The 13016-nt window shown below is 39.9% G+C and overlaps 1 protein-coding gene across 1 annotated transcript in view; it reads left to right on the top strand.

Annotated features, from left to right (window-relative positions):
• Window positions 1-13016, top strand: part of LOC310813399 (dihydropyrimidine dehydrogenase [NADP(+)]-like) — a gene marked incomplete at both ends in the record, with an annotated part of 123357 nt that overhangs the window by 66857 nt on the left and 43484 nt on the right. The window contains 3 exon segments of the mRNA XM_083682370.1: window positions 7531-7695; window positions 10587-10613; window positions 10766-10807. Coding sequence (XP_083538496.1) covers window positions 7531-7695; window positions 10587-10613; window positions 10766-10807 — 234 coding nt within the window.

Below are 13016 nucleotides of genomic sequence, written 5' to 3'. Positions count from 1 at the left end.
AAATCATTTTGCATTTATTAAAATTCTGGTTTACAAATACAAATCAAGAGATGTTTTTGTGTGTATAGTACATTTTATTTGTGCTTTGTGTTTTTTGTTTAAGGATCACGGAAAACATTTGTGAATTGTACTATACGCTGTACGCTGAGCTTGTGAAGAGTGGGTTGAAGAATAAATTTGAGCTTTATAGGCTGAGCTAGGCACTTTATAGGCTGAGCACTAGGCGGGGCTACGTGCCTGCAAGCGTTGTCAGCCTCTACAGGCGTGATTGAATAGGGTTTCAACAAATAGGTGTCGCAGAGTGAGGGGCTAGTTTGTAGATTTGCAACTGACAGCCACAGAGAGAGAATTAGGACAGCTGAGGCCATCTCTGTCAGAAATCTACACTGACATCGAAAAGGATAAATCTACCACACATCATGAGCATATATACGCACACTCACACGCCGACACACACACTGAACGTGTGTCTCTGTGTGTCTGTGCATGCAAAGGTGTGCGTTTGCGGTTAAGGGCAATACACAACACCATTATTAAATGATGGCTTTGCAAGTGTTAGATCTGCACTTTGCAGACGAAGATGAATGATGTCCAGAACTCCTCCTAACTGCTACATGACCTTTTTATTTTATTTTATTATTTTATCTCTCCCGCTCTCTCTTTCTCTCTTCTGTTTTATGAAGTTTCCTGTTTGTGGGTCGCTGCGTTGGACAGTGAGGCTGCAGAGGAGGAGAAGTGAGCTTTGATTTTTCTGTCATGACTGCTTATAATGATTTATGTGTATACTTGGGGGCCACTGAGTAATTATGGGACCTGGAGGTTCTGGTGCTGCTAACCACAATGCTTGCATGGCTCTCCACTGAAAGCTCAGAGGGGAAGTATTGATGCCTATACAGTATATGTTTTATAGCCAAGAGGGCCTAGTTCTATTTTAGCACTCTTTTGCAACACTTTTTCAGTTTAATTTCATCGTAATTATTTTCTGCATTGCTGTTTCCCATATGATTTAATCTAAAGCTGCAACATTTGCAGTAGCATGTCAAATGGTAGGGTTTTTGTGGATTTGAATTAAAAAGCCAAGGATTCGTCCATCTGTTTTTGGACTTAAATTAATTAAAAAATAAGAATAATAAGAATTGTTGATTTGCATTATATTTGCATTTTACATTTTAGTAATGTAGCACATGCTTTTATTCAGAGTGACTTACAATACAAGTACATTCGCCTGACGTAAGTAAAACAACTTTACATCACAATCATCACAAGTAAGACTTTTTATAAGAATACGTGCCACAAGCAGTCAAAATAATTTTTTCGTGGTGTGTGCAAAAGTTCAGGTTCAGCACAACCGTGGGTATGTTGGGAAGTACTAGGAGGGGGAGAGCTCTGAGGAGGAGGAGGAGGAGCCCAGGTGTAGTCAGGGCCGTAACCAGGGGACATTTTCTACTTAGGTCATATGCATATCCCATGTAGGGGTCAAAGGTGGAAAGAGTACTGAACAATCCTACTCAAGTAAAAGTACTGTTACTTTAGTTAACATGTTCTTCAGTAGAAGAAAAACGTATAGTCCAGGAAACAACTTAAGGGTACAAATGTAGCTCATAAAAAAGTACTCAAGTCAATTTGTTTAAAAAAAAAACAAAAAAAAAACATTTGCCTTCAAAATTGAAATTGCATGCTCCTATATCACCTAAGCTGTGTCATGCAGCAGCACGCAACATAACATACGAGAGAAAGGAATAGTACCGAAGCTCTGAAGTGTAAGTCAGAAAAAAAAAAAAGGCTTAATTAAATGTATGGACCACTTACTATCTTGTCAGAATGCTATCTCATTATTACGAAATCACTATCTCATTATAACAAGATTGCCAAGTCATTATAATCAAGGCAAGCGAGAGAGTGGTGTCCGAATATTTTTGCACACAGTAACAATTGTTGGAAATACAATTTCAAAGTACAATATTAATTCAAAAGGTATTCAAGTAAAATTAAAAGTCTAAACATTCAAAGCTACTTAAGTACAAATTATCGATTAATGTACTTAATTACAGTCACAAGAGTAGTCGTAATTTGCTACTTTCCACCTCTGGTAGAGGAATCCTTCCCGAGGAGATTTCTTTTCCAGCTCAACAGCTAGAAACTGCATTTGGACTTTTTTGGGCAACCTTGCTAATGGCCACAAATTAATAAGCTTTCTCAAATGTGATGGATGTGACCTAATTGGCTGGTGATGGTAAGCGTCTGTGTGACCTTGTTAACACACAGTTATGCTATTTGTGGGCAGGTGAAAGCACAGGACAGAGAGAGCTGGTGAGAGTGAGCACTGTGCTTGTTAACACGATAAAGCAAATTGCAGGATTGACAATTATTTATCACAAACTTACTTGCAATCGGATTATTCCAATTGTGCCTCTACACAAGTAGAGATAGAGAAGTCAACCTTGGTGGCCTGTATGGCAGTTACGGCCCTGGGTGTAGTCTAAAAAGATAGGTCTGTAGTCTACTGTGAAAGATAGGCAGTGACTCTGCTGTGTGACTCTGATGTGAGCTGCTACTGGGAGCCAGTGAAGGTGTGGATGGAGGAGAAGGGTGACATGGGGAGATTGAACATCAGACGGGCTGCAGCACTCTGGATGAGTTGCAAAGGTCTGATGGCAGAGGGAGCCCGGCCAGAGGTGAGTTGCAGTAGTCCAGGGGGAGATGACAAGTGCATGTTGCGCTGCATCTCATGAGTTTAATTCAACTGTCTCACTGTGCCTCATCAGAACCGAAAACATATGATTGCTTTACTCCCATTGTTTGTAAACAATGCAATTGTAAACAAACACTGTATAGCTTCAAAACATGGTGAAAAACTATCATTTCTATCTCATGGATGGTCAGTCCTTGCATCCATGGCTACCTGTATGAATTTCTCCAGCCCTATCCCTCAGCTGTTTACCAAAAATGTTAAATCCCTGATTGCCCCTTTAAAGATAAAAGTATTATCTTGATACCCTGTATACATGTGATGCCATGACCTGTAGGATCCATAGGCAATGCTCTGAGACATGTAAGGAACAGTGTTCACAGTCTCATTTTAGGTGGTTGTGTGCTGTATGTAGAGAGTACATCTGCATTCAAATGACCGTAGTCACCAACACAGGGAGAGAGGGCTAATCTGCTAGATAAATGCAGGTGACAAAACAATGCTAGGAGGCTAACGATTTCAGGTAATGACGGAGGCCTCTCTGGCTAGTTCCTCCATATTCTGTTTGTTCAGATTCAATGGTAAAAAAAAAGGTTTATCTAATTTGGACAACCCTCGAGCAACTCCTTAGAAAAATCCAAGTCTGAGAGCTACAGTAGCCTGATAGGCTACTGCACATGCCTCGGGTCTAATTGGTTATTCAATAAAACATTAGTTTTTATAATGGTGGAATTCCCCAGTATTTTTATTGTTGTATTCAGAAATAGAATGGCAATCAAATTCCAATACCTAAGACATTTTACATAGATGTATTATTATTTCAATTGATTGTTGTTGAAAACATTGCAAGTGATGATCTGTTACACTGAGTATCAACATATCTGATGTGGTATTAGCTTTAGTCTAAGGTTTAATGTCTAGGATTAGCTCACCTTCGATTGCATACACTTCTCATGACCTCTTCCTACTCTGAGAGAGTGCAAATGCGGAAGAGAGAGAGAGAAAAAGAAATAGAGAGAGAAAAAGAAATAGAGAGAGAGAGAGAGAGAGAGAGAAACTTCCTCAGGACAACTGAACTCTACATATACTCTATAGAGCTATAACCTGATACATGTATAATACATCATATTAATCACATCTTTTTTGAATGAGCCGCAGTAGAAACACCCATTTGAAACACAGTAATCCTTGGAAACGTTTCCAACATGGGCAGATATCCAAAATTAACTGCAGTTTGATCAGTAACATTTGGGCAAGTTTCCACAATTATTTTATTTCAATGGGAGAGAAGCAACCCCTAATGAGAATTGAAATGTTGGTACAGTATATGGAAAAGTAGAATAGTACATGCAGCGTTGTTCAATATTCTACACATAAACTGTGCATCTGGCCCGTGTGGCCTGCGTGAAACTGACATAGTACGCACTTATCAGGGACCCATTGTTGGCTCGTGAGAGTGGCTGAAATTCACAGAAATCCTGTAGCACCTCTTTAAAGGGATAGTTTACTTTTTTACACCTTATAGTCAGATGATTCCTAAATGGAATCATCTGATTAATAATGTTTTAATTGCCCCCATCACTCCCTACTGCTTTTTTAACTTTTGCCTTGGCTAAAGTTAACTGAAGTTAGTAGTGGCTATTTAAACAACTCTGAATCATGGATTACAGTTTCTCATGGCCCATGGACTTATTTGAGGATAAGGAACCATCTGACTATATGGTGTAAAAAATGAACTATCCCTTTAACATTCATGGCCATTATCTCCATCCTCTGGTGGTATTGACTGGTATTGAGTCACCAGGTTAATAATTTTTTCAATAATTTCCTTTACCAACTCCAAAAGGCAGATATTCTCTGAATTCCAAGTGTGGTCAAATTTGAAAAAGGATTTGCCATGATAAGACCAATGAAGCAATGACCATATACCTGCTTGTGTAATAATCTCATAATATAGCTCAGAATCACAAGAGGCCTTTGAGTGTGACTGTGTGGCTCTCTGTGGCTGTGTCAGTGTGTGTGTGTGTGTGTGTGTGTGTGTGTGTGTGTGTGTGTGTGTGTGTGTGTATGTGTGTGTGTGTGTGTGTGTGTGTGTGTGTGCGTGTGCCCATGTGTGTGTTTGTGTATGTCACGGTGCAGTCCACAGCATTCGATTAGTATTTCTCGCATGTGTTCACTTCTCAAAAGGATGCTTACTGTACTCGGGGGGATTAGAGACCTGTGCGGGCATGATAAATACCAGTCACTTCCTAAACATACACAACCCAGTTTACCAATCACAGGACATAGAGGGACGTGCGCTGCCATTTTCCTTTCCATCAGGATCCTGCTTAAGGGACAGCGGGATAGCCCCATTTCTTAACCATCAAGAAGTCCTTCAAAGGTATTAAGCTGGAAAAGAGGACTAGAAAGGGCATGTCTAGCCACAACGGCGTCATGTGAAATAGAAGAAAAAAGTCAGAACGACTCACTGGACATTTTAATCTACTGCTCTCATGGAAAACATTTGTAATCACACGCAGTAACAAGCAAAGGTCCTTGCTCCAGAGTGACTGTTACACATAGCCTAGCTGGACAAATCTTGCGAAATCCAATTTGTTGGGGAGGTGTGATACAGTACAGAGTAGTAGAGAGGAGGGGGACAGGGAGAGGGGGCTAGCCTTATCTCTTAAAACCGTGTGTGGCACCTGTGTCTCAGTGGCACGCCTTTGCTCTCCCTTTGGCAATTTTCATGGTTCCTGGTTGTTTAATATTAAAACTCTTGTTCCGCCCTGTCCTGATAATAAATAACACCAACAGCTAAATGTTCCCCGGTCACGGCTTCATTAAGGACAGACTTGCAGATCCGCCCTGAGCCCTTTCAGTCGCTGGCTCGATTCTCCACAGTGTGTCAGCTTCTCTTTCTTCACCTGAGGGTACTACAGGGTTATGTCTTGATTCACACTTTGCAAGTACTGCCCAAACAGTCATTCGGCAAAAGGGAAGACAAAAGTCCCCCTCACATATTGTTACAGTTATTATTGGACAGGGACAGTAGAGAAAGACAGGAAAGTAAGGAGGAGAGGGTATGTCAACAGGGCATGGGCATTCAAACCCAATGGCGACATGGGCATATGTGTGCACTGTAGGCCGTGGTGCTACACCACTGACCCACCCCAGGCCAGAATTATTATACATTTTTTGGGGCTTTAAGTCCATAGAACAACTAGGACCAACCTCTCAAGAACTTACAGTTAGAAAGAGCACTAACTGATTGTAAATAGTGGCTAACTTTACCTGTGACTAACTTTACTTCTGAGTTGGTTTGACTTAACAAATGAAAGTCAAGCTGAGGGAAATGCATGTGAATTCACATATAATGTGTAAGACTTGAACTCACAGTGCCATTTGGCAGATAAAAGGATTCAAAATAAACTCACATGGTGGTCGTGCCTTGTCTTATCAGTCACATGCAAATTAGGTCTAATTAGTGCTAATTAAGGTTTCTTGTCTATGTAGTTCAAAAAATGTCCAAATGTTATGAAATTAAGTAACTACGCTATTACCTTAATTGTTCATATGAGGTAATTATGATGTGTACATTTGACATGTTCATAGTTTCACATTCTAATGGGCACTGGTGATTAGAATATAGAGCTGTGTAGAGCTGAAATGTCAATTCATCTTTAGATACTTTTTTTTTTTAACCAGTATGTTTAACACTGTGTTTAAAACATAGAGACTTTATGTATGGTATATGAGAAAGAAAATTGTTTTTATCCAATCATTAAAAAAGTTTTCAGACTTGTTTTGATATATTAACAAGTTTGCTTTTGCACCATAAAACAAACAAAAAATAGCTAGTGTATGTAAAACTCAATTGTGTGTGTTCTACACAGAATGACCTTGCATTTGTTATGGTGGTTGTTGGTGTGTTTGTGATCTGCCAGAGCCATTAGCAGGTTGATCAAAGCATTAGCAGGAGTAAGCTGCCAGTAGCCTCCTCTGGCCCTGGCTTGGATGTGTACAGCAGACTGATTACAGCTGCAGAGGATGACTTCAAAAAAAATTTCCCCTTCACAAGAATCTAATTACTACTGGACATTATGGCCATTTGGCAGAATTTCTGTTGAGGAACCGCTTGCCAGCCGTTGAGTTTTGATGTATGTTTCCGTCACTGAGGGTAAATCTATCACACAGAGAGAAAAGGGCTTCTAAAGGGGTGAGAAATCTCAAGGTGCTCATTCAGCGAAAGACAACCTTATGTAAGAAAAAAACACACACACAGTGTCTCTCTCTCAGACAGAGAGAGCTGAGAGCTGCCTCCGAGATATATTATTAAAAAATGTGAACTGATAGATGAATTGCTTTATTTTGTAACGTAAAAGCTTTTCTTTTGTTGTTCATTGCGACTTAATTTTCTCTTCCACTGGGTTGTATTTCAAAAGAGTTGCTGTGGTATGTGATTACATATGAACTCAGTTCAGCTTCAAAGCCCCCTAGGAGAACAAAAAAAAAGGAAATAACATTATTGAGTTTGTGTCGTGTATTTTTGTAAAATATGACCATAATTGTCTTTCTTATAGTGTTTTAGAGGAAAATAATGAACTAAGAACATATGCCCGTTACAAGACTTTCATAGCCTTGGCAGAGATCCATTTAGCAACTTAAGTAGCTGCTAGGCTATTTACTCTCCTTGCTGTGTCCTGTATGTAATTACATATTTAACAGCCACTTGGAGATGCCCTGCAGAGATATACAAAGGTCACTTTTGAAAAGGACACTTGCAAGTTTGCTAAAAAAAAAAAGTGTTTATTGTACCCACTTTCATAGTATTCATTTTGTCCCCTCCTGTACCCCAGGATTTAGTCACAAACGTCTCCCCGCGGATTGTGCGTGGGACCACCTCTGGCCCCATGGTTGGTCCAGGTCAGTGCTCCTTCCTCAACATCGAGCTGATCAGTGAGAAGACTGCGGCCTACTGGTGTCAGAGGGTGACAGAGCTCAAATCAGACTTCCCCAATAACGTAAGTGTTCCACAACCTAAGTACTGTAAACAGGGTCAATATTGCTTTGTGTTGTGTATAACCTTCATATCAGGATCCATATACAGCTTAGTGTTTGTTTAATATTGTGTCATAAGTCTCATGGTACTAATGTTGACCTATGCCAAAAAAAAATGAAGAAAAGGAAATTCACTTTCTTGTTGTGTTCTTGACTTATTCTGCAAATGTGGTTATTGTTGGTTTTGTATTAAAAGAGACTTTATTTCAAGACGTTGCTCTTGTTGGTACTGCTTAAAGAATTGTATATATATATATATATATATATATATATATATATATATATATAAAGAAAAAAAAAATATATTCAGTAGTCTTGATTTGCTTTCTAATCATGAAATATTAAATATTAATTACTCAGTGTCCTCTTTATTATTCAGAGTGATTTAAGGCTTATGCATATTGATGACACCCAAATATTGATGTGTTAAACCCACCCATGCATTTTGCTCTACAGTATGTGCATTGCAGACATGGCATATGTTGGATGAAATGACAAAATTATTCAAATATGTTCACTTCTAGAGTTTATTGTTCTGCAACTTTTGGAAAAAATTAAAACATACAGTATCAAACGATGAATTGATTTCCCCCTGACTTACCGTTGTTGATGAGTAAGTGTAATGATGCCACTGATGTCCTGCATTTGCTTCAACAGTTATTGCTAAGGAGGATGGAAGAATAAAACAAATGCCTGAGGGTTTTTAGATCAGCAGCAGGGTATTTCTTTGTTTTACTCACATTTTCACAGATTCAAATTGAACCAGGACAAAGCACTGAGCTCTATGGTTTTGTGTACATTTGTGTTTCTGGGATGTGTTTCATTTGAACACAAATAAGATGGGTGCTATGAGTGTGTGTGTGTGTGTGTGTGTGTGTGTGTGTGTGTGTGTGTGTGTGTGTGTGTGTGTGTGTGTGTGTGTGTGTGTGTGTGTGTGTGTGTCTGTTGGAGAAAGCTTGACTGCCTACAGTATGGTGATGGGGGAAAGGCTGATGATGTGTGTTGACACAGATGATGTTCATTGTGGCTTGTGACTACGTGAGGGAGACAAGGGTCACCGTGCCCTGCTAATAAAGCTGAACCTGTCTTCCTGGAGAGCCACGTATGTCCCCACAGCTCTTATAGTCAGAAACCAGACGGAGCTCATTTCAAACTGTACCATGACCCACAAAGCACTTGGCATGAGCGTTTTCATCTCACAGAAACACAGTGCATCAGGAGGAAATGCAGGGCAAAATTACCCAATAGCACCCAAGAGTTTTTTTCGGGGTCAAACGGCACCAAATGTGTTCTCATTACCTCAGTGCCAAAGGATTGGAGGGACGGGGGGTAGGAGGCTGGCTGAAGTCATTTCTTCCTACCATAGCTCAGGGCTCCATCACTGAGGTGATAACGAGATTATCTGCAGACGTTGGTGAGACATGAGAAGGTCTGTGGTAGGTAACTTCATAGGCTGAGCTGCGTCTTTGATGCTGGATTGGTTATAATGAACCCTGGAGACAGTTCACTGCTTGTTTATGGCCATCTTTTTTCTGCAAGGTCTGAGGGCCAGGAGATGGAAGTAGCCAAAACAACATACACAAGCAGTCAGAGCAGTTAAAATGAAAGACATCAACAAGAACAGTTCTATATAAAGCTCCATTTAGTGCCACTTGTGATGTCTCCATTTTGTATTTTTCATCCTTATTGTCGCTCTTGCTATTTGAGTAGAATGTGTCATTCCTCTCTTAATATTACATATGAAACTCCAATATTTCACTATACAGAGAACTCAAATATGAATCAGTACAGTATAGGGTCAGTAGAGTATATAGGCTATGGTAAATGTCATGGAGTCGAGGGTGCTTTGCTTTATTTGTGCAATGAAATGTAGGTGTATTTAAACCTCTGACACACGCAGGACTGTAGTTGGGTTTTGGAACCTTAATACCTTTGAGATTTATATCCAGCGGATATTTGTGGTTGGAGGTGGCAAAGCCTCTGAGTTTAATTTCCTCCTGTGAATCTTTTTATATGGCCCGCTGTTGTAAGGAGTAACATTTACTGTCTCTTAGACCTTTAATGCACCATCATTGCAAGAGAGGAGCCATACAAGGTGGCTATTTCAGACTGGCATTTAGATCGCAATATTTCATTCCATTTTATATAGAGTTCCTTATTTCTGTAAATATTGAATGTGAAATATTGTAGTTCACCAATTAAAGAAAGTATATATGCATTATGTCGTTACCGTTTCCAGGTAGAGTTATAACCGAGAAAGCAGAGCAGAGATACAGTATTGTATGTGGTCAGAAAAACGCTCCTCACTATGTGGACCTCTTCTGACTCACAGTCAAGGGGCACAACCTTTGTGAATTGGGCCTTGTGGGTACCCTTCACATCATGTCCATACATCACATTCCTTTTTATCTCTGTGATTACTTAAAGCCAAGAAACAATATTAAGAAGCAGGGTCTATATAACCTGTTTTATGGCCCGGCTTATTGTGTGTCTGGAGGAGAGAAAGTGAAAATGGCACAAGCCTAATCCACTCAAGGCTTCCAGCAAATACCCCCCTATCTGATGTTTTTATTGTTTTAATAACGCTGGCACACCAGTGGTTTTGTCTTGATCTTGTAAAATTATAAATATTGATTTTGTGACTTTGAGGGAGAGGGAGGACAATGCCAGTGCTTCTCAAAGACAAGATAATAGTGCTTAGATCTTTATAATGTATTGAAACAAGACCTTGATGGGAGTCTGTCAAAACTTACTTTTTTGCTTGATTCCCAAGGGTAAAAGGCCACAATGAATCTGTCTTTTTTTTTAAATGTTCTCTTTCTCTCCCTTTGTCCTCTACCCTCTCTCTTTGTAGATCATTATTTCCAGTATAATGTGCAGCTATAAGATTCAAGATTATTTATTTGTCACGTGCATACAAGTATACAGTGAAATGCAAAAGTGACAGTGCCACAGAGTAGTGCAACAATACAATAAGTTTTAAAATACAATAAAATAAAAATAGAAGTACTAAAAAATATACAGTATGGACAGTATAAGAAGGCAGACTGGACAGAACTTGCCAAGATGGCAGAGGTATGTCTTTTTCAATGTATTTTTTCAATGTACCACATTTATTGCTATGCAGACATGTCTACAACATTATTTCCCGTATTGTATGTTTTGATTTTCCACTGCATAGCTCTTTCTATTCCCTCCATTGGAGTATATTTGTTGTATTTGACCTCCGCTTCAGAGAGGCAAAAGCCACATCCACTGTGAGCTCTTAAATACCCCAAATATTGAATCAGTGGGATGTAATCCGGAAATTTGGAGCGTGCTACATTTAGTTAAATGTTTATCTGCCCTGACGTGTGGGGCTCTGCCAAGTGGCTGCAAGCTAGGACACAGATGACAATGTGAGAGTAAAACTATTATGGAGGGAGGGATGGAGGGAGGGATGGAGGGATGCGGAAGCTTTTTCAGGCCAGACATCTTCAGGATCACCCATATGTAAGCTTGGAGCGCTCCAACTCTTCAACCCCCCTCCCAAAGCTGCAAACACGTCCCAAATCACATCAAACACTGACAAGGACGAGGTGTTTCAACCACATGTGCTACAATTCCACTTTCGTTTCCTTTTTTACCAGCAGATACAGTAACTAATATGTGTTTCCTTCTGAGGTAGGTTTAGGGACTGCAGAATTAATCAGAGATGACTCGCATATCTCAGGTGCTTAATTGCACAGGGGGAAAATGTCAGGAAGCAAACAGGTCTACATGTCAATGTGTTAATTCTGCTATCGATTTCATTGATGCTCCACTCATTCCCGTATGTCATTACACCTAACCTGTCTAGCTTATTCTCAATGCTGACCCCCACTTCCACAGCCTTCAAAAATAGATCCAGAATACACTATATTGGTACAAATGTGCAGTGTGCAAATGTGCACCACTAACCCTAACCCTAACCCCCCCCCCCCCCCCCCCACACACACACACACACACACCCCTACCCCCCCCCTCAACATAACCCTAACCGCTCCATATTCTACGTTATGCGTCATAATAATAGTAATTTAGTTACTGTAACATGCTTCCTTATCCATGAAGAAATTAAACATTGATGGAACAGGATAGCTTACTGAAGCAAGCTAGGGTAAGTACCTTTCCAAAGAGTATGTCAGTGGTATTGCACCTGGGATTTGAACACTCCTCTAACTGGTAACAAGGGCAGCTCCCTATATGCACAAGTCTACAGGAGGCCCCCACGGAATGCTGGAGTACATTTGAAAAGGCCTCTAGCCATGACTTTACATGGAGAATATTTAATTTGTCTTTTCATGAAAACCTCTTGGTTGCAACACTGCAGAAGCAGTGGGGAATAGCCTGAAATGGGAGTCCTGGGGAAAGCTGGGGAGAAGGGTTCGGTTTCGTTAACAGTAGAGGCTCAGCAAGCACACCCTCATGTTGAGGGGAAAGTAGGCTCTCTGGCCCCCTTCCTCATCTTCCTCACATCTATTGTGCGCTATTTAACTACCTGCGCTGGGAAAAATGAAATAAAAGCTTGGTTGCTATGGCAACTCAATTTTCAAGGCGAGTCAACCATTCATTTCCACTTTGAAATCTGTAAGGGTACACTTAACACTGTTCCTTGCCTAAGGATACTACTTAAAAGTTTTTTTCTTCCTTCCTTACTGAAGTGTCAATCTGAAGTAAAACATTTGCCGCTTTTAACTGCCACTCCAGTTCAGCAACTATTTTTTTTTTTTCACGATTAGAAAATCCCAGCTTTTGAGAAAAACGTTGCATCATAACTATATGCCAGAGGCTATAATTCATAATGTCAAATGCTCTCTGTGAGCCCTTCATATTTTATTCAATCTAAAGTTAAGAGAAGAAAAGGGAATGTTGGATAGTCGATGAATGCCCTAACCATAGACCAATAATCACAGCTGAAATATACCGACTACTGTTAGGTGAAGGCAGTTTTTTCTGAATGTGTGAAAAACTGATAAAGCCTCACAAAATGTGCTTCCCAATCCCAGACACACATGCAGAGATACTGGCTCTCCCTAACAAAGGGATGCACAAATCTATAATTGGATTTTATGTTTTTATGTTTTTCTATGTAATGTTGTCATTGTTACCGATCGATGAAAGAAGACCACACCATCGATATTTCTTTGTAGTTATGTTTGTCTTAACTGCTGCTCTGATATAAACAAAAATACAGACCGTGAAAAACAACAGGGTACAGTATCTGAAACAATTAAAAAAGACAGCAGGACACACACACACACAC

This window comes from Argentina silus, assembly GCF_951799395.1.
Source record: "Argentina silus genome assembly, chromosome: 1".
In the NCBI taxonomy this organism is placed as follows: domain Eukaryota; kingdom Metazoa; phylum Chordata; class Actinopteri; order Argentiniformes; family Argentinidae; genus Argentina; species Argentina silus.
This window is presented reverse-complemented; position numbering and strand designations above follow the sequence as displayed.